The sequence below is a fragment of the Centropristis striata genome, chromosome 10, assembly GCF_030273125.1.
Source record: "Centropristis striata isolate RG_2023a ecotype Rhode Island chromosome 10, C.striata_1.0, whole genome shotgun sequence".
In the NCBI taxonomy this organism is placed as follows: domain Eukaryota; kingdom Metazoa; phylum Chordata; class Actinopteri; order Perciformes; family Serranidae; genus Centropristis; species Centropristis striata.
Genome location: NC_081526.1, coordinates 29,757,339 through 29,778,399, shown reverse-complemented (window position 1 = coordinate 29,778,399; position 21,061 = coordinate 29,757,339). Strand labels below are relative to the sequence as shown.

General features: G+C 39.0%; 1 protein-coding gene across 1 annotated transcript in view; it reads left to right on the top strand.

Annotated features, from left to right (window-relative positions):
- Positions 1 to 21,061, top strand: part of hdac4 (histone deacetylase 4) — a 165,078-nt gene that overhangs the window by 91,222 nt on the left and 52,795 nt on the right. Inside the window, exons 4-8 of the mRNA XM_059343653.1 lie at positions 4,715 to 4,912; positions 5,726 to 5,871; positions 7,044 to 7,194; positions 12,327 to 12,447; positions 15,057 to 15,175. Of these exons, the coding sequence (XP_059199636.1) occupies positions 4,715 to 4,912; positions 5,726 to 5,871; positions 7,044 to 7,194; positions 12,327 to 12,447; positions 15,057 to 15,175 (735 nt within the window). The remainder of the gene's footprint in view (positions 1 to 4,714; positions 4,913 to 5,725; positions 5,872 to 7,043; positions 7,195 to 12,326; positions 12,448 to 15,056; positions 15,176 to 21,061) is intronic.

The window sequence follows — 21,061 nt, the reverse complement described above, 5'->3', positions numbered from 1 at the left end:
CTAAGCACCTGTGCAGCCCGGTCACAATTTATCCAACACAACCAGCTTGTGTGCTGTGTGTATGTGTGTGTGCCGCAGTGTGTTACAGTCGAGCATAGCGGCAGAGAAAACTTAACAAAGCTAAATTACTTTCAATGACTTGTGGCTGCGAATAAATTGATATACTTTGCAAGTAATTCCAGGCCTCTGATTTTCCTTCATGTCTTTTGTACGTTTTTTGCCAGTATGGATGTGAAATGGATCTTAAATTGTATTCATTATGGTCTTTAAAAAGTCTTAAAAAGTCTTAAATTTGACTTGTTAAAACCTGCAGAGAACCCTGTAGTAAAGCTCAGTAGATGTCACAGATTTTTTACTTGCATGTGAACGTATTTTGCTGTATTTTTTTTAGTTATGAGGATGGGAACCCAATTTGTCTGTGAAAACAATCAGCCTTTGTGAAACCTGTGGCATGCTTACTAAGTACGGCACTTGGGGAACCATACATAAACAGAGTGGGGTCAAGAGCGAGCACGAGGCTAACTCCAGGGGCTGCCCAGAGCCCTATTTAGAAGGAATAGCGATGGTAGGTCTTCCCGTCCCGAAAGCTCGCCAGCCGAAGTCTCTATGGGAAAATATACAGCAGAAAAGGCGTTAATTGGGGTGATGCTCCATGCATGTTTGGCACAGCAGCGCAAGAATAGTTGGCGCCGGGGTCCCTCTCAATGGGTCCCAATGCCGCAGAGTGGCACTCGGTTTGAAGTGCACTGACCCATCAAAAGGTTTTGTTTGTTTGGCCTTGATGTTTACTGCTTATTAAATATGTGTGTGAAGCGTTGACAGGCATGTGTGTGTATACACTTATGCGTGTTGAGAGAATTGGAGAGGTGGTGGGCTGAACGTTTACCGTAGTTCACAGTGAAAGGCTTTGTTTGGATAACTCGGATGATTGGCACACACTGTTCAGAGCGAGAATGACAAACAGTGTGCCTCTCTTTCTATACGCTTGTTTATCTGGAAGTGACAAGCATACACGTTTATAGGTCAGAGGTCCCGGAATCAGTTTAACATGCACATGTACACACAGCTCCCTCAACTGGGAAATGTCTGATCTTGACCCTTTGAAAAGATAGAACATCAACAACTTGTTTATGGTTGGACAATAAATAGATGATCTGGACTGTAAGGTTAAACATTTTAACTAATAGATATCACCATGAAACTTCCTTAGTCGATTACTTGCCAATATGGGATTTTTGAGACTGACAACGACTACTTTTTCTATGTGACTCTGCAAAGATACTCAGAATGGTACTTTCTTAAACAAATACCTTTAAGAATTAAGAATAATTAACATTATTATACATTATACTAGAAATGAACAATGAGAAAATAAAGAATAAATAAAAAAGCTAAATAACCCTCAGTGCTGTATGTCCAGTATCACTGTAGCTTACCATTTAGATAAGTAATACATGAATGAATGCCTTTAAATAGCTGCATTTGTTTCTGCATTGTGTGTTCTATAAAAAGATATTTTCATATCAGACTATGAATGATATATGAGCACACCCGAGTGTAAAAATCCTTGAGAGTATAGTTGGGATTTAAACTGCAGTTTTGCTTTAGCTTTTTTTGTTTATTTAAGTGATACTGAAGTAGAGATTTCTGGTATACGAATAAGAAAAAAACCCTCAATTTGAGAAAATGGCCTTTTAGGATATATATATATATATATATATATATATATATATATATATATATATATATATATATATATATTAGTCAAATTCCAAACCTTTTTGCAGGTGAATAGGATAGAAATAATGTAACTATAATAGATAACACCATAACACTACATTAAGACATTTTTTCATCTTAAAATGTTTCCACGATTTTATTTTTGAATAGGTTAGAGGCATTTTCTAATGCTAACTTTTGGTGAATTTAGGAGAAATCTTCAGACGCAATCAGACAATGTGGTATATTAAACACCTAAATGCCTATTTTGGATGTTTTCTTTTTCCCACTAGTCTGAAACAAGACATGTTCAAGAAAAAATAGCCCAAAATCTCAAAACTGTCCAGAGCATGGAGAAACTGCATTTTCACATGTTCTGTCTCTGTTCTACTCTTCCATCTTTTCAAACTGCGGCTCCAAACAAAAAACAGTTACTTCTAGTGTCCAGCTTTTTCAAACAAGTCCTCACAAGTACAGTGACACAATTACACACACACATGCACCAGTGGAGCACCAGCATGTCTGGCCCGGCCACACCCTTTCTCCTCTCCCTGCCGTCCCGCTGGGTGGTGTTAAGTTTCCTCCCGCACTCTAAACCTGCCCGGTACCAAAGATGTCATTGGCTATCTCAGCAAGTAACTGCAACTCCATCACCACCTCATTGGTCACTGGGGACGCCAGGACTTCCCTGATAGGTCGGAGATACTCTCCACTGGTTTTAGGGTATTGATAACTGGCAGAGGGCTTGGCATGGTGCAAGGTGGCTCTCTACGGAGCAGATATCGATCACAAATGATACACAGGAGGCTTTGATCTGGAGTCGAGCACAAATTGAGATTTATTTTAAGATTTCATCACACAGATGCTTAAAGCAATATTTTCTTGTTCTGTAAGCAACTTAAGCAAGACATCTGGTTTACTTCAACTGGTTTATCTCGATAAAGTCTACACATATAAAGCTCATGCTACAGTCCATCTCTAATTGTATCAATAGCACTGCTGCTTTTGGACAGAATAAATGAGCATGCACGCAATATTCCGGTTAAATTTTTCACTTGCTTCCCTGACGTTGTGTTGTCGGGTTGTGCTACTGTTTGTGTGTAAGCTGCTGTCAGATTGCACTAATACTCTGGTTTTTGCATGTCAACCATGTTGATGCAGGGATATTGCTTTTCCAGTGTTTGCTCTTAGTATCCATGTTTCAACAGCACTACAAGCCTGCAGTACTTCACCGGATTATTCTGATAAAGCATAAGGGATGAAACACAAACTTAAAACTCCAGTGATGAGATATTTTTCTGCTGTAGAGTCTTGCCCGGTTACAGTCATGGAAAAAATGATTAGACCACCATTGCTTTCTTCAATTTCTTGTTCATTTTAATGCCTGGTACAACTAAAGGTACATTTGTTTGGACAAATATAATGATAATAACTCATAAGAGTTTAATTTAAGAGCTGATATCTAGACATTTTCCATGGTTTTCTTGATAATGATTTTAGTTATTATTAAGAAAACCATGGAAAATGGCTAGATATCAACTCTTTAATTAAACTCTTATGAGGTATTTTTGTTGTTATCATTACATTTGTCCAAACAAATGTAACTTTAGTTGTACCAGGCATTAAAATGAACAAGAAATTTAAGAAAACAAGGGTGGTTTAATCATTTTTTTTTTCCATGAGTGTATTTATAATTTTTGACCTGTTACCTTTTTGTTTTGAGATGTTCTGTCCGGCCCTGTGTGTTTGTGTAGTGTCAGTGTAGACTGTGACGGATACAAAGTGTGCATTTTGCCCATATTGTCCTCTATATCCTCTCAGATGTGTGACGGCACTGAGAATCCATCTTCTTCAGCATCACACACAACTTTGCTTCCTCTGTAGACGATAAACACGGAGCACAAACACACATCACGCTGTCAGCATTGCACTTACAGTAAGCAAAATGTACCGCTCGCATATACACAGTCAGTGGAAACACACATACGCAAATACACACAGTAAGTCTGTATGCGTGTCAGCAAATCCCTGCTGCAAAACTCATGTTGCAGGGGGATTGTTTTTGCTCTCTGCTGCCATGTTTCACCACTCTAACCGTGCATGCGCTATTTTGTCATCTGTGTACAGAAACGTGTGTGTGTGTACAGGGTTTCTCTGAGTATGATGTTTGTATGGATGCGTGTATTTGACGGAGGCTTCCTATACCCTCTGCTCCCAACGCGGCACAGACTGTCACTCTGATGATCTCTAAAGCACAGGCACAGTTTATGTTTTTAGTGTTCTGCTAATGCTCTTACCCAATGTGTACAACTCTAAAACAGGCTTATGTCCCCAGTTTGCCAACAACCAATATGAAGTGTAATGCTAAGTGCAACAGTCAAGGCTGTGGAGGCCAAACAGCTGATGTAACATGTGTCTTATTTGGATCAAAGAGGACAGGGTACTTTGGCTGCTATCACAGGATATTAAACATTTTGGACTTTGAATTAATTATATAATTGTACTGTAAACAGATCTGAGAAGAAAATGACATGGATTTTTTAAATAATTCCCAGAGGAGGCTGGGCTTCCAGCTGTGTCAAGGATCTCCAATTTAACACTGTAGTCAGAATTCCATTTATTTCCCGTCAACTTGAACTCTATCGAACCCTCTGCGACAAATCTGCCAAAAGTCTCTCTGCATGCTTTCAAGAAAATAACTATTTGTGCCTCAAATGAAACAAGAAGGGTGAACACAGGGTTTGCCGTCAACGATCTTGACCGAAAAAAAAAAAAAATCTTGGTAATATAAAAAGATATGGTGACGTGTGTGTGCATGTGTTGCTTTTTTTGTAGTTTATTTTTAGGCTGTGGTTTGCAACTTAGTTATGAGTCTAAAAATCTGCCTTCTATGTACTTTGTTACTGCATGTTCTAAATAAACTCCATCGTTTTTGTTTCCTCCACTCTTCCATCTTCTCTCTCTCCTTTCCACTCTCTCCCCCTTTCTCCTGTAGTGGACGTGAGCACGGCAGCACTGCCCATGCAGGTGCCCCCCGCCACCACAGCCATCCTTCCCATGGACCTGCGCGTAGTGGACCATCACCCCCACCACCATCACCACCAGCAGCCCCCGTTTGGCCTGGTTCCCCAACCCCACCCTACACCGCCCATCTCCACAGCGTCCTCCGAGCCAGGCCGCGGGCCAGGAATAAGTGAGTGGGGGGGGTGATGTAGGCCTGGGCAATTATATGATCGCGATAAATTTCAGGTCGATTATGGCGATCAGCTGTGAGCATATTTACTCGATCAAACATGTCAGAAATGTGCATGGCAACAGCCAATCAGAGTCAACCTTTTCGTGCTCCGTATGTAAGTTGCCGGAGAAGTAAAAAAAAAAAGACCAAATGTGGAGCTAAACGCAGAGCTGAGGGCAGCAAAATAGATGTCAGCCATGACTTGGAGCAATAAACCAGGGAGGAACAGGTGAATGTTGGGAAAGAACAAAGGAATTTACAATCTGTCCACCGCTGAATCGAGAGAAAACTAACATTCACAGCACAGCAATTCACACACAGGTATGGTGCATTCAATAGCGTCGGAACGGTTATGATTCGTTCAAGAGCATGGGACATTTGAATACTTACAGAGAAACAAGTTATTATTGAATGGAACTTAGTTTAATAACCAAGTTATCAAAACAATAATAGCGAGGGCTTTCTAATAACAACAAATCTCACAGTTTGTTTATTTTGGGTCTAGCATACCTGCAAAAAACACTCAGGGCTGTAAAGTAGTTCACTGTGTTATTTAATATTTTTTTAACATTTGTTGTACTGTTGAATAAAAATTGTTTAAAAACAATATAAAAAATTGTGATAATAATTGAGATCGGACAATATTTTTTTCTTTTTTTTTTTGCCATATCGCCCTGCCCTAGGATGATGTCTGCTTGTTGCAGTGTCTGGTGTTTAAAAGTCATACCCCTGCCTCCAGATACACTAATGTCTTGAAAAATCTCCTCCCAGACCACCCGGAGCAGCACCTGCAGCAGGAGCTGGTCACTCTCAAACACAAGCAGCAGCTCCAGAGACAGCTCCTCATCGCCGAGTTCCAGAGGCAGCATGAGCAGCTGTCGCGACAACATGAAGTCCAGCTGCAGGAGCATATCAAGGTGAGTGGATGAGGAGGAAGTCTTAGCTTGGATACAGCTACTCAGCAGAAAGGCACCTTGAGAAGGACAGGAGGAGGCATGTGTACACTTAAGTGATGTGTAATCTGATCTGGTGGCAGTGTTTTGCTGCTTAGTCATCCCCATGGGAACCTTTGTCTCAGTAAACCTTTGTGTGTGTGTGTGTGTGTGTGCGTGTGTGCATGTGCGTGTACATTTTTGCTTCTTTTGCTCAGCCAGAAAGACAGCCAATGTGAATTTACAATTGTTAGCATTTAGGGTAATTGGACTTGATATGTCATACGTCCTACAATTGTTTGCAATTAAATAAGTGATTCCTTTCAGTAGACTTTTGCTACATATTGTAAAAAAAATTAAAGGCCTCATTCACCAATTTCTTCCTAAGTGTTTTAATAAATTTGTTATTCGAATCAAAGTATTGGTCAGATTCATTAAGGTGTTCTCAAACTGCTAAACTGTGTGAATCTGTGTTCTTAGAAAGTTGAAAGCGTGTGCCAGTTTATCCTAATTAGCAAAGGTAAACGCCTTGCCAATCCCTACAAAAGGCCATGAGATTGCAGGGGCATGTGCACACAGAAACTGGAAAAAGAAGTTAAGATAATTAAGTCAAGATTGGCCAAACTAAATTCTAAGAAGGTGGAACATTGAACTATAAAACAGGCCATTTTGGGGCCTACGATCAATCGCTACATGTAATTATATGATGGCATGCTTCTTAATTAACATAATTGAAGTGAATTAAAAAGTTATTGTGCTGTTAATTGTGAAAATTGAATTTAAAAGACTGGAATGCATAAAATGATGAAAATAATTGTTAAAAATAATACAAATTATCAAATTATTATTCTAATTTAAGGCCTGTAATCGTATACAACTTTATAAATGAAGAAAACCTAATAACTACAAACATGTCGGCACTCAAACCTTGCTCTACAGTGTGCATGGTTTGGTTCTTGAATCTCAAATCAGAAAACATGGGTGAATGCCAGAATCTTCATGAATACTGAGAAGTATTTCTTAAGAACAGTTGGTGAATGAGGCTAAATGTGTACTCAGTTACAATATTTTTTGCCCATCCTATATCCTGTGTCTTTTACCCATCTTCTCTGTCTCCTTGTACTTTCTCCCATATATAGTCTTGTCTCTCTTTCCAGCACCAACAGGACTTACTGGCCCTCAAGCACCAACAAGAGCTGTTGGAGCACCAGAGGAAGATGGAGCAGCAGCGTCACGAGCAGGAGATCGAGAAGCAGCAGCGGGAACACAAGCTCCTACAGCTGAAAAACAAGGAGAGGGGACAGGAGAGTAAGTAGCAACTGCTAGTTAGTCTCACCTTTTTCTTTTTTCTTTATTTTTGCGACTGTAATCCAGTGGTGAAAGAAGTATCGAGATATATTACGAAAGTAAAAGTACTAATACCACACTGTGAAACTACTCCACTACAACTGAAAGTCCTGCATTCAAAACTTACTGAAGTAAAAGTACAAAAGTATCAGCATCAAAATGTACTTGGAGTATCAAAAGTAAAAGTACTCATTATGTAGAATGATCTAAGATTGTTTTATATATTCCAAATATATTATTAGATTATTATTATTATTGATGCATTTATGCAAGCAGCATTTTAGTTTTCTCAAGGAAGAACTTATTTTAACTACCTTAAATACTGTTATGACGTTTAATTACAATAAAGTGTTTAATCACTTTAAATTAATCATGTTTTTAATGTAAAATCTCAACCTGAAAAGTAACTTAAACTGGCAGCTAAATGCAGTGGAGCAAAAGTGTAATATTTGCCTCTAAAATGTAGTGAAGTAGATGTATAAAGTTACATTAAATGGAAGTACTCAAGTTAAATACCTTAAAATTGTACTTAAGTACAGCACTTGAGTAAATGTAGCCTACTTAGTTACATTCGACCACTGCAAAAGAACATTAATATACCTTGAGGAAATTATACTAAATAAAATGTAAAGTGAGATTGACATTCCTTTAAATAAAGCTGTCATGTTTGATCCATCTTATATTAATTTTTCATCTCCTGAACGCTGCCAACATCTGCTGTTACTGTGCTGAAGCACTTGTTATATTATCACAGCAGGTGTCGGGGAGGCTTGGCCCCTCCAGCCCCTCTGTCACAGCACCTGTCCTTATTGCCCAGCAGTCAGAACAGCCTGACCTCGCACATTTACCACAGGGAATATCACAATGAGTGGGCCAAGACAAGTCGAGAGGAGCAAGACATGCCCTCGTTTTAACAATGTGTGCGTCCACTGTACCGGTCCATTTCTTTTTCTTTTTTTAGTTTCTTTAGAAAGTATCATTTTTGTTGCCTCATTGCATCTTTTGTGAGAACTTTGTAATCACCAAACTACTTGCTGAGCTCTGGGAACACGGTGACATTTCAACAAAACAAAGTCAGTCGATCCTAACGGAGCCAGCTGTCTAGCCGGATTATCTAAACCACTTTATTCAGCAATTAAATCAAAAGTGCGCCAGAAATGTCGGCAATAATCCCCCATTGGAAAAATGTGTATTCATAACTATGGCAAGTCAGATGGATTAGGAAGTAGATCTGAAAACTGTGATTAAGAATGGGCAGTTGGGGTAATCATTTTACACTTCCCTCTTCTGTTTTGTCTTCCAAATAAGTTTTACTTGATTTTTTTCAGCTCTTAGTTTGGTAAACACCAGAGGCCCAAAGATACGGTTTTATCCCGATACTTGAGTCACGATACGATGTTATTGCAATTTTAAGCATTTTGAGATATGGTGAGTTTTGCAATACAAGATATTGTGATTTAACTGTTTAACTGCATTTTGTGTCCACAAAATTAAATTCAAGAATTGTTTTGTCAAATAAGAGAAAATACTCTATTCATCTCACTTCAGTCTTTATTTCTCCACAATGAGAGTCAAAGCCACAGACTGACCAACAAAATATTCTTTCAAACTGAACTGAACTGATATCAAACATGTACGGACTACAACAACTGCAGCATTTTCTCAAACTTTCCTCAACTTTAAACTTCACTGCTCTGTATAGCTTTGATACGGCTGTGTTTGTGAACTAAAGTCACAACACATTGTGCCAGTATATTCCTAAAAAGTGAGCCTGCTCTACGGCCTCCAGAAAAAAAAATGTTGAAAATACTGACGCTAAATAAACGCTAAATATCAATACTTGGTGGCCATGAATAGATAGAATATTGCCAAGCAAATATAATATTTTTTTCCCACCTTTAGTAAAGACTATCATGAGCGAAGCAACTAATGGCCTGTGAAACCAAAGCTATTCTTTAATATTTTTCGTTACATATCTTCGATACATTTACTGTCACCTGCTGTAAAGTGCTCTGACAAATAAATCTGTCCCAGTCGTGGAAGTTTTGACACAATTTGATATTGTTTCAGGCAAGAGGAAATGCCTGTTCCTTGAGCTGTGTCAGACCAGTTGCTTTTCTTGTTCCTGTAATTGTTTTGTTCTACATATATAAATGGTGAAAGTTGCACGCGTTTGATTTCATCAAGAGTTTGTATCCCCTTAACACAGGACCTGAAGAGTTCTAAAATGTGGTGAAGGTGCTTTCTTGCATCATTCTACTTATTTATGTAGATATTTACACAACCCAAACATAGTTTAAAAGTATAAAAGGCCTGATATTTTGGAAATTGATGCTAGTACAGAGAAAACGACCCGCTTAAATGCACATTATGTCATTTCTGCGGCTCTGGGTCTCTCAATCAAAACACAGACAGAAGATGAAGTTTCTTAGCTTTTGTAAGTCAACTTAAGTTTGCTTAACTTTGCTTTCTCCTCCTCCCTTAAAATGCCTCCTTCGTTAGGAATACATGTCCAGGCTTTTACTGCTTTGAAAGAGGTTTTAGAGTGGTAAAATGCTACAGTTTCCATGGAGACCATCTATCACATTAAAGAAGTGCCTATTTCATCCTTCTCTTATTTTGACAGGAACTTCAGCACGGTGTTAAGCAGACGGGTAGCTGCGTACTAGAAACTCAGTGGATGAAACAGCACCTTGCCTGTTACTGGCTGGAAAGACCTTGTAGTGAAAAAAAAAAAAAGAATCACCAACTACAAAAGGGATTAAAAGCACAGCTCCAGATAGTAAACTGATCCAACTTTAGACAGAGATAAATCATGAATTGACTGCCGGTCATATCTGAAGTGTAAAATCAATTACTCATCGTTAAGCGTCTCCATCGGGTTCATTGTCTTCATTTATCACCATAAACTCAGCCATGTTGTGGCTAAGCTTTTGCGCAATGGCTTAAAAAACTTTAAGGGATTTATGTATAAGTATAAGGTCCAGATAAGGAGAAAACCTTAAATACCTAAGAGATCATTTTAAGGAAACCTTAAGGGCGAGATTCTTTTTTTTAAGAAAACCATAACTCTATAAATTTTGACTTGACTTGATCTTCGTCCAGCTAAAATATATAATTAGAAATGACAGCGATCTGAAAAGTGTCTTAAAAATTGTGGCTTTTAACTGGATAAAAGGTCGATTTATGACAACTTTTCGCAGACAATGCATGTGCAGAGGGAACATGGTAAGAGCCCAACAGATATATTGGTTGACAGATAATATCGACCGTTATTGGTCTGTCCAAGGCTAATCAATGTCAGTATTTATGCTGTCCAATATGTGCTGTTACGAAATTTTTTTCTAAATAATATATATTGCAGAAAATGTAACATGGCATGATTTAGAAACTGTGTTAGCTATTCATTTTTTTATTTTATTTTTTTAAACACTCAGCATGTGACTGGAACTGAACAGTAATTATGTTTATTTAGCTATTTATTTTATTCTTATAAAGCTTAAACTAGAAAGTCTGGTATCAATCAATTAATTTAAAGCTACCATCAAGACTGTGGTGATAGAGACATGTGCTTGTTCTTCTTAATAAGGCTCATTATGTTTTAATATTGTGTTATATTGCACTTGTTTTATTGTGAATGGTTTTTTTGGCACTTTTGTTGAGTTTTGGCTGCTATTTTAGCCAGATCTCTCTTGAAAAAGAGATTCTGAATCTCAATGGGACTTCCTGGTTAAATAAAGGTTAAATAAAAAATAAAATAAGAATTGGTTGACAATGGAGTTCATTGTTTGTATAATGTATAATAATGTTGAATAATATTTAATAAAGTTTTATGTTTGAGAAAGGAGCTCACTGGGTACATTTGCAGAGTGTTAAAAAAAAAATCGGTGCACAATCCACATGAAAAGGCTCTATTTTCATTCCAGCTCAAAAATGACAATATTGGCTACTATTGAGGAATTTACCCCCTTTAAAATCAGTATCAGCAGCAGCCTCAAAAATCCCATATTGGTCTTGTGCTAGATATGATTCATAGACTGGCAACTAAATGAAAATGGACTCTTACCTTGATTAAAATGTGCAGATTTCTCTATGTTTGAGAATTGTTGGAAACATTTGGGATAATATAGGTATGCAGCTCAAAATAGATATATCATTAGTAGTAGTATGCCTGTAAATGCTATGACGTGGGATTTTTTTTTGAACAAACATTTCAGCGTGAATTAATTTGACCAAACTTAAATGTCGGACCCACATTTAGCCCCATGTTTTTGTGCCAGTAAAGTCCTTTTCCTCTGCTGGGCAAAGTGAGCCTACAGTTTGACGTCTATGGAAAGAGCATAGGGTTGTAAACAGAGGATGCTTTGTTAAGTACTGCAATAAATTACATAGAAGGGAGTCTCATAAAAGCCAATTTCCTTCAGTGGCAAAGCGGACATATTGGGATGTCAGCACTTCCAGCTGCAGCATGATTTAGAGAGCACATATTAGCTGTTGTCGCGTTCACATACTGTATTTACCACTTTCTCTCTCTCTCTGTCTCGAGCTTGACACATCACCTGTTATCACTCCCACTGTCACGTTCTTAGAAAAACACACCTCGGCTGTTATTCTTATATTCTTAAAACACCTTTTTGCGCCCCCTTTATTGCTCCCCTCGCTCCGTTCCTCTCTTTTCCTCTCAGCTTCTCTTCCCCTCTCACTCATCCACTCCTCCCTCCCAGGGCGATCTGTTTGTAGCTGTGAAATGAGGGTGGTAATTGAGGAGAGACCGGGAGCTGAATGAAACTCACGATGTGCGAGGCGAGTTCCAGAGCACCGCTGTCGTCTCTGTGGAATTTCAGTGAAACTCTGATGCAAGAATGTTCACTCTGCATGTAGTAACAACACCATTATCTGTCTAAGTATGGATGAATGTTGTCATAATCTTCATGTTAGTGTCACAGATTGGACAGGAGCCACAGTACTCTAGAGGCACTGAGGCACAAACGTCTCCAGCAATGCAACACAAACGGGTTTTTATATGAGGCTATAAATAAAAATGTGCATGTCTTTGTTTACTGAGCTCCACATATCTTCTGCATGTCTTTCAGGTGCAGTCGCTAGTACAGAGGTTAAGATGCGACTTCAGGAGTTTGTCCTGAACAAGAAGAAAGCCCTGGCTCAGCGAAGCCTAAACCACTGTCTGCCCAGCGACCCGCGCTACTGGTATGGGTGAGTGTCACAGCCCGCCACTACAGGACCCCTTATGGCTTTGGATTTGGGAATGAAGAATTTCTGCCATATTGAGTTTTTTTTCTTTTCAGTAGATTATTTCAGTTTACGTGTTAAATAACTTTGGTTTGCAAAGGTGGCAGCAATGAGAAATATCCTCTCAAAGCAAGAGAAGGGAACAATGTGTGGGATTTTCCAGTTTCCCCCCCAACAATCCAAACACATTCGAGGTGTGAATCGGCAGAGGCCCCATGATACGATTTTATCCCAATACTTGAGTCACGATACGATATTATTGCAATTTTAAGCATTTTGCAATATTGTGAGTTTTGCGATACAATATATTGCGATTTAACTGTTTACCTGCATTTTGTGTCCACAAAATTCAATTCAATCGAGATTTTTTTTGTCAAATAAGACAAAATTCTCAGTCTATTCATCTCACTTCAGTCTTTTTATTTCTCCACAATGAGAGTCAGACTGACCAACAAAGTATTCAGTCAAACTGAACTGAACTGATATCAAACATGTATGGACGACAACAACTGCAGCATTTAATCAAACTTTCCTCAACTTTAAGATTCATTCATACAGTCCTCGCTGCAGCTGGCCCCGGTTCGAGTCCCGCATCGGACGGCCCTTTACTGCATGTCATTCCCCTCTCTCTGTTTCCTGTCTCTCTTCAACTATCCTGTCCATTAAAGGCATGAAAAAGCCCAAAAAAATACATTATAAAAAAAAAAAAAAAAAAAGATTCATTGCTCTGAATTTTTCTGAATGAAACATTAAAAAAAGCCTAAATTTGCAGCATTATTCTGACAGCTTCCCGACACAATATCCTGACGCACCTTAGATCCTTAGATATCGATACATGGCGACCATGAATCAATATTATATTGCCTCTCAAAATATCGCGGTACTATGCTGAATCGTTTTTTTCTCCCCACCTCACAAAGACACGGAGGTTAGTTTAGTTGTTGAAACTAAATTTCCCATAGGTATGAATTGTAGCATCTACATGTCTTAACTCTGTGATAGTCTGACGATCTTTCCAGGGTGAACCCATGTTTCGCCCAATTTAAAATTAAGATTCTCTTACTAGTCCCACAATGGGGAAATCCAACCTTTAACCAGTGAACACATCATGCTTAGGTGCAGTGGACGGCACATTTCTGCACCTGGGGAGCTGTCTTTGGGGGTTAAGTGCATTGCTCAAGAGAGTGTCAGTCCTTGGGATTTGAACCGACGACCCTCCGGTTACAAGCCCCATTCTCTAACCTCAAAGCCACAGACTGCATTCATGTGCTATGTATGTGTTTATTGCAATTAAATCACAGCAAAATCTGTTTATTTTGGGTTCTTAGCGCTGTAGTAGGACCGTACTGGCAGTCATCCAGACACAGCTCCTCGAGAAGGAAATAAAATTCACTGAGCTGCACCTCCAGATGATATTAAAACACATGATCCCATACAAACGTGCGCCTGGCCAGATAATACTCTCTAAAATATTTCAAAATTTTTGTAAAACCTTGAAGAAAAGCTGCATTGGAAGACAAATTAAAGGGCATGATCCTGTTATTTTTGCTCTTTCATGCCTACCTTTTAGAGAAAGTTGTTTTCTGGTTGTGCATTTTCTGGTTTAATAGAAGAAAAAAGAAGAAACACTCTACAAAGATAAAACCTTTGATTTCCAAGCTTTCCAAGTGATATTGACCTGTATTCTTCTCTTGTATTTCCATCAGCCTTTTAGTTGTTATTTTTTCTCTCATTTAAGCTCAAAAAGCCACAATAATGAGGGACATAGAAGTCCCTCATCTTCGCGGCTAAGCAAACATGGCAAACCTTGTGGTATTGTGAACCCCTGTTGTGTGGGTGTCCGTGTGTGCGTAGGAAGTTACCAACAATGAACAAACCCAACATTAGCGCCTATATGCGTCCTTGCCAGTTGCCTTGAAACTACAGAGAAAACGTTGAAGGAACGAGGCTTTCTTGCTTTCGATGTCTGTAGTCAGTGATTGACAGCTGGCTCTCTTTGAGGTGTGTTCGTGCGCGTGTGTTTGAAGTGGGCTGAGAGAAAAGACAATGGCACCTCTCCTGCGCTTTAAATATTTGAAGAGGCTTTAAGCAGTCAAGCATTTCTGCCAAGGCAGGAGATGATAGAACAATCCAAACAGCGTGCCATCAGTGAGGAAAACGCTTTTCTATCACTGTCACCACCTTCACCGTTTCTCCCATCTCTTTAGTCTCCTACCTGTTTGTTATACCTGTTTGCTTTCTCGTCAGTTCTTCCACACTTTTTCCCCTTTTTATACTCCATCGGTCCTCTCATCTTGCGTCTCTTTGTGCATTTTTCACCATCCTTTCAGAAGGAAACAAGGCCTCAGCCTCTCCTCTGTCTAAATCTCATTTCCTTCTCTTTGTCAATCCACACACATTGTTGCCCAGTCTGCTGCACCCTTAAGTTGTTGACCTTGGATGGAAGCTGTCAGTACACCTTTTGTGTTTGTGTCTATGGAAAATCAGGTAAGATGCAGTAGGTGCACAGCGAGCCTGGCAAGCGTACAAAAACACTGTGTGTATTTAATTTTCCTTTTTTCTTTTCTTTGTAGAAAAACCCAGCACAGCTCTTTGGACCAGAGCTCGCCTCCTCAAACAGCATTGTCAGCGTACACCCACCCGATGCTGGGCACATACGACTCAAAAGATGACTTCCCTCTCCGTAAAACAGGTACAGAATGATGCTTTTTCCTGAGGTATTGTTACTTTCTAACATCCATACTCCTCCACTTCTTAAAGAGCAAATCTCAGAGAGAGTGAGTCTCAGCAAGGACTGCCTCCACATGGCTCTCTTTCTCATTCTTAACCCGTCACACACGACCCTGATGGACGCCCCTCGGTGTCACTTTTTAAAACTGTGGATGGTCAGAAAAAAACAGTGGGAGTTCATTTTCCAGTCAGGACTCCATTACTCTGCATGGGGGGCTTTTGTAAGCAGCTTAAGGAGGAGTTCCACATTTTCATAATCACAATTATTTTGGTCAATATTGAAATCATGATTTTTTAAATTATTATTATTATTTATTATTATTATTATTATTATTATTATTATTATTATTTATTAGAACTCAATAACTCAGCATGCATTTATTAAACTTTAATTTTAAAAAACCAAAGCGTCTTTTTAACAGCATTTTTTTTAATTTAAAATACATTTCAACTTAAAAACAAATAAATGTTTGTAATAATAATAATAATAGTAATAATAATAATCCCTAATCTCAATTATGTTGTCTTCATAATCGTTAATGTGCCAAAATAAATAATAATTTAAAAAAAGAAAGAAAAGAAAGATAAAATAAAAAAATAAAATCTGCCGTCAGCAAGAAAAAGTTCTTTAAAATGATCTTAAAGTTCATTTTTCCTGGTTTAGAAAATATTTGAGAATTTGAGCCTGAAAACAACTTTCTAACTTCTATTCTGCTTCATCATCAAGTGAAGAGATTTTTAAAAATTCAGTTGGTTTTAGATATTGACTAACCCACTCCTTAAAAACGTCATAGATCATACTGTTTAACAAAACAGCCCTTGACCACTCTGAGAAGTGTCCAAGAAGGCACATAAAAACCACCAGTTCCTGCCTTTTGGATGTGTCCGACTGTTTTTCCTCCGACCTTCTGTCCAAGTCAGGTACGGCCAAGCTGTGATTGTTCACTTAGCGTCCGCAGCTGCTTTGGCAGTATCGCTGCCTGCTTTCACAGCTGGAAGCCGAGCTCTGTGTACTCTGCACTCCTGCCCACCTGCTGTGAGCTGGAGGCAGGAATGATTTATCCTGGCACACAACCTCAGACAGACAGTTTCAACTTTCAGGGACGCTCAAATGTAATTCAGGAATTTTCTTGGGGTGCTGAAAAATACTTCATACTGACACAAAGTACGACAGGGTTCTTTGTCTTTGTGTCAGTTGTGAGGAGAGGCAGAGAGGGAATACACGGCTGTTGAGGAACTGTTGTGTCAACAGTGAGAAGACATGCTGTAGATCAGATTAGACGTGGAGACAGAGACGGACTGTGCTCCAGAGGAAGTGAGTGACAGTGGTCACCACAGTTGTGCGGCGCTCTGACGACTGAAGCTGTCACACATGACGTTTTTTGCCTGTGGTGTCCCATTTTGGTAATGTCTGCGTGTTAATTCTAAATGTACGTTAAGAAGCGAGGCCAGGCACACAGTATATTACAACAGGGCTTTATTGTCCAGTTCTGAGAAGCCCTGTGATAATGGAGAACACAGAGGGCCACTCTTACTGCTGTGGCAGGAAGTCTGTAAGGCTCTCATGACAAACGCAGACTTGTCATGGTGACCCCTTTTGTCCCTTACTATTTCACACACTGTCACACACATTTTCCCATACCACACTGTTCAGGAAACATCTAAATCCAGTAGGATGGCTGCCCACATACAGTATAGCAATTTTGCATATAGCATTTTCTTCCATCCTGCTTTTTAAACCCACCAACCAAGATTAAACCTACCTCCTTTGATGCCATTGGAGGTAAATTCTATGTTGTTCTCTCCTTCCACTTGAGTCCCTATTATAAGCCGTGTTTCCATCAAACAAATTTGCACTAGGAAAGCTTGATGGGAACACTAAAATTCAATAAAACTTTTGAAAATGCGCAAAAAAGTTATTATGCTCGCTTGAGGCGTTTTTTGTCTTTTTCAAACCAAGCAAACTGTGTAAACTACTGTTTACTGGCAGTTTAGCCTTATACTGCCCTCTTTTGACAAAAGTATGTTAATGCAGCTTTGTTTATTTGCTCTAAACCACTTGACGGAAACGTCCCTAACTCGCATTTTCTTTAATGCAACATTTAAAAATTTTGCTTCAAAATTCAATTTGACTTTAATGGAAACACGGCTACAGACTGTATAAAAAAGTGGAAGCAGCCACAGTGACGTCACCCATTGATTTGTTGCCATCTTGGATATTTGGACCTAAAAGTGACCGTATTTGGATGAGAGGTTTGACACCATGCATGCCACCTATACCAGCAATCAAACTGCACCTGGCTTGTGGCTATGTCGTGCAAAGTCTCTGCTGACAAAGTTAGCTTTCAGAATTCTAGATAAACCAAGCTGGGGCTGCAACTTGGTCACATGGTAGCCAAGCCCTAAAGCATAACCTTCTTTATTCTCTATTTTACTCTAAATGGGTTCATAATGTATAAAATGTACTACATGCTGTACTGGAGAAGACTTGAAAGTAGCTACTGAGACCATTAACGCATTATGAGAATGTTTACTTAAGTAATACATCAAGTGAGAAGTCGTGTCATTTTCTCATAGGTTCAATACGGTCTGACTTTCTCATGGCCCCTACTGGCCATGAGAAAGAATATAGTTTAAAGCACTTCTGCATTAGCTTCACTTTTAGGATCCGGAGGCTTCTTTTCCACAATGTGGTTATTAAACTGTATCAACTATACCAAACTCATCCATCTAATCTCAAAGGCACTGGCTGTGAAATTCACACTATTTTGCTGTTTACCACTTCAGTGTTAAAACAACCAGTAATGGGCACCACTGATTATAGCAACACCATGTCACCTCCATGAGAAGGCCTCATTGTTGTAATTATCTGAGGGAAAATATCATTGTTGGTGTCACTCTCCTAATATTCACGTTATATGCCCATATGAGAAATTTATATATTATGATCTTCAATTTGAATGTCTTTTGGCAGTTAAAGATGATATTTTCAGCACAAAGCCATGTTTAACCAATGCTTTGGCTGAAAAGAGATTTCCAAACAAACATGTGTATCCATCTGTTTGCCCGTCTACCTACAGTATGTCCCTCTAACCTATCTATCTAATGTATCATCAACATGTGATATTTCTGGGAAGCTCCACTGATGAGTTTCATGAAACTACTCTATTGATTTCCATAAATCCGCCTCCCTTAGCAGCACGGCTTCCCCAAGCATGAAGCTCGGGACTCCCGTCTGTCAAAACAGATGAACTGATCAATATGTTTATATCAGAGAACCAGTTTCCTCCTCCTCTCCCTGTTGAAATATTAAGCACCACTTATAGGGACGTTTAATCTGGTATTGATATGTCATCAAATGGGTAGAGATAGTGACTTTATAGTTTTAATGGCTACCTTGAAGTGTGAGAGTGAATCAGGGAGAGACCTTGAAAGTTTTTTTTTGTGTACGAGCAGAGGCAAAGCAAGGTTAGAGAACAAATCATGCAGGGATTTCCACATGTAGATCATATGTCTATCATATATATATATACATATATACAAAAATAGCTCATTAGTTTAATTTAAGAGCTGATATCTAACCATTTTCCATGGTTGTCTTGATAATAACCAAAATCATTATCAAGAAAACCATGGAAAATGTCTAGATATCAGCTCTTAAATTAAACTCTTATGAGCTATTTTTGTTGTTATCATTATATTTGTCCAAACAAATGTACCTTTAGTTGTACCAAGCATTCAAATGAGCAAGAAATTGAAGAAAACAAGGGTGGTCTAATATTTTTTTCCCATTACTGGTTATATAAAAGTCAGAATATAAATATATATAAAATAATAATAATATAAAAATTAAGACATATACATGTACATTCTATACACATTCTATACATACATTTCTGCTATTTGGCATTTATTATTGATATATATTTTTGTGTTTGTTTTTACATTTATAATAATGTTAAATAAACTTTAAAAAAGTCTATTTAATAAAGTTATTATTATATAAGTTTATAAGATATTTGCATAAAAAAGATCCTTCTGAATACCTTTGCATAATAATATTGGTGCAAAATCCCAATAGAGAGGGTCTATTTTCATTCCAGCTCAGAAATGTACTATCAGCTGCAATATTAGTGAATGTCTCCCTTCTGAAATCTCAAAAAATCCCTTATCGGTTAGGCAGCGAAGCAGCAAGTACACCTTTGCCAATTGTTGCTCCTGATGTGCATGTTTGCATAGAAATACACTAGAGAGAGCGGCTCAACAATGAAGAGAGGGAGTTATGCCAGGGGAGGGAGAGAAGTGGGGATTTACATGGAGGGAGGGAGGGAGGGAGGGAGGGAGGGAGGGAGAGGAGGGAATGGATGGAGGTGAAGGAGGGAGAAAGGGCTACAGTACTGTAAAATGGCAGCATCAGCAGGAAAACCAGTCTGGGCCCTCTGCAGCGAGTGTGTTTGCACGTGTGCTTTTGCCCAGTCGGCATTAACACCCTTCAAAGTCACTGCGTCCTGAGGTGAACACCCCGTGGCGCCCAGTGCCCAGCAAACACACACCCCTACTTCACCCTCCTTCTCTTTCTCCTTTACTAACCTCCTTCTAACCTTCCATTTACCCTTCTCTCTAGCTTCTATCTCTCTCTCACTCTCTCCACTCCTCCTTATCTGTCCATTTCTTAATGACTCCGGACGCACAAACACAACCTTGACCACCCCCCTCCTCTAATCCATCATCTTTGTGTGCCTTGTCTCTCGTCCCCTGGCGGCCCACCAGATCGACCACAGTTTCTGTCACCTCTGCAGCCCACTGTCAGTTAGCCTTCACAGTGGAGGCTAATAATGTTTCCAGTCACACCTGGGTAATATTTTTTCAGGCAAAGCAAATGTTTGTTCATGATTTAGCACATGCATATCGAAAAGATAATTGTGTCCACTTTGGATGTTTGCATTCCAACACCAGAGGTCCGACTGTAAAAAGCACAGTGAGGAGGTCTAATTTTCAGCCCCATGGCTCATTTAATCTTCTCATTCATTAACAAAATGTTGGGGTTATTTTTTAAGGGATGTTCAAAGCACTTCATGGAAAAAAATGTTGAATGCTTGGGTGCACGATTTCAACAGACTTAATCTGCAAATGCCAGCATTCACATAATGAGCCTGCATTAATTAATAAAATAACATCGAATGCTTTTTGTAACATCAGAAAATAATGGAGGGAATCTGATTGTCACATTTGTTTTTTTTAATTGCATTATAATAGTTATGGTAATGTCAAAATGTCAGACTACTACAATTCCCTGTGCAATAAACTCAAATTGGAGTTGAATGCACTATGCTCCTTCTCTCATAATCTTTCCTCCTCCTGCTGTCTGCAGCGCAGCTAATGCATAGCGTTTTATCCTGAGCCACTCCATCCCTCTTAACAAAGACTTTGGAAAAGTGCCCTCCACTTAGAAGAAGCTCTTTTTTAAATAATTGAGTTTCATAAGTTCAGCAGCATATTCCCCTTAAAATTGAAAGTGCATTTGAAAAAGTACTTAGTCATTATAAATTCACAATGGGTCATCTTATCCCCACCAAGGAGGTATGTTGAGTGCTTGTACCTTTTTAAAGTACATTTAAACTTTGCGTAGCTTCATCCTACCTTGATAAGCGTTCAAGGCAACAGGAAGCAAAGGCCAAAAGGGTTGGTAATGACCCTGAATACTTCTTCCAACAATAAATCGCTACAGTACACAAAGAAGAATCAATTGCTTCCACTTGGCTGTTCCAAAAAGTGGCAGTTCCTTCCCTGGGGCTAATGAACGAGGCATGGTCTGATAGATGCACGGCCGTGGGACGAGCTTTGGGTC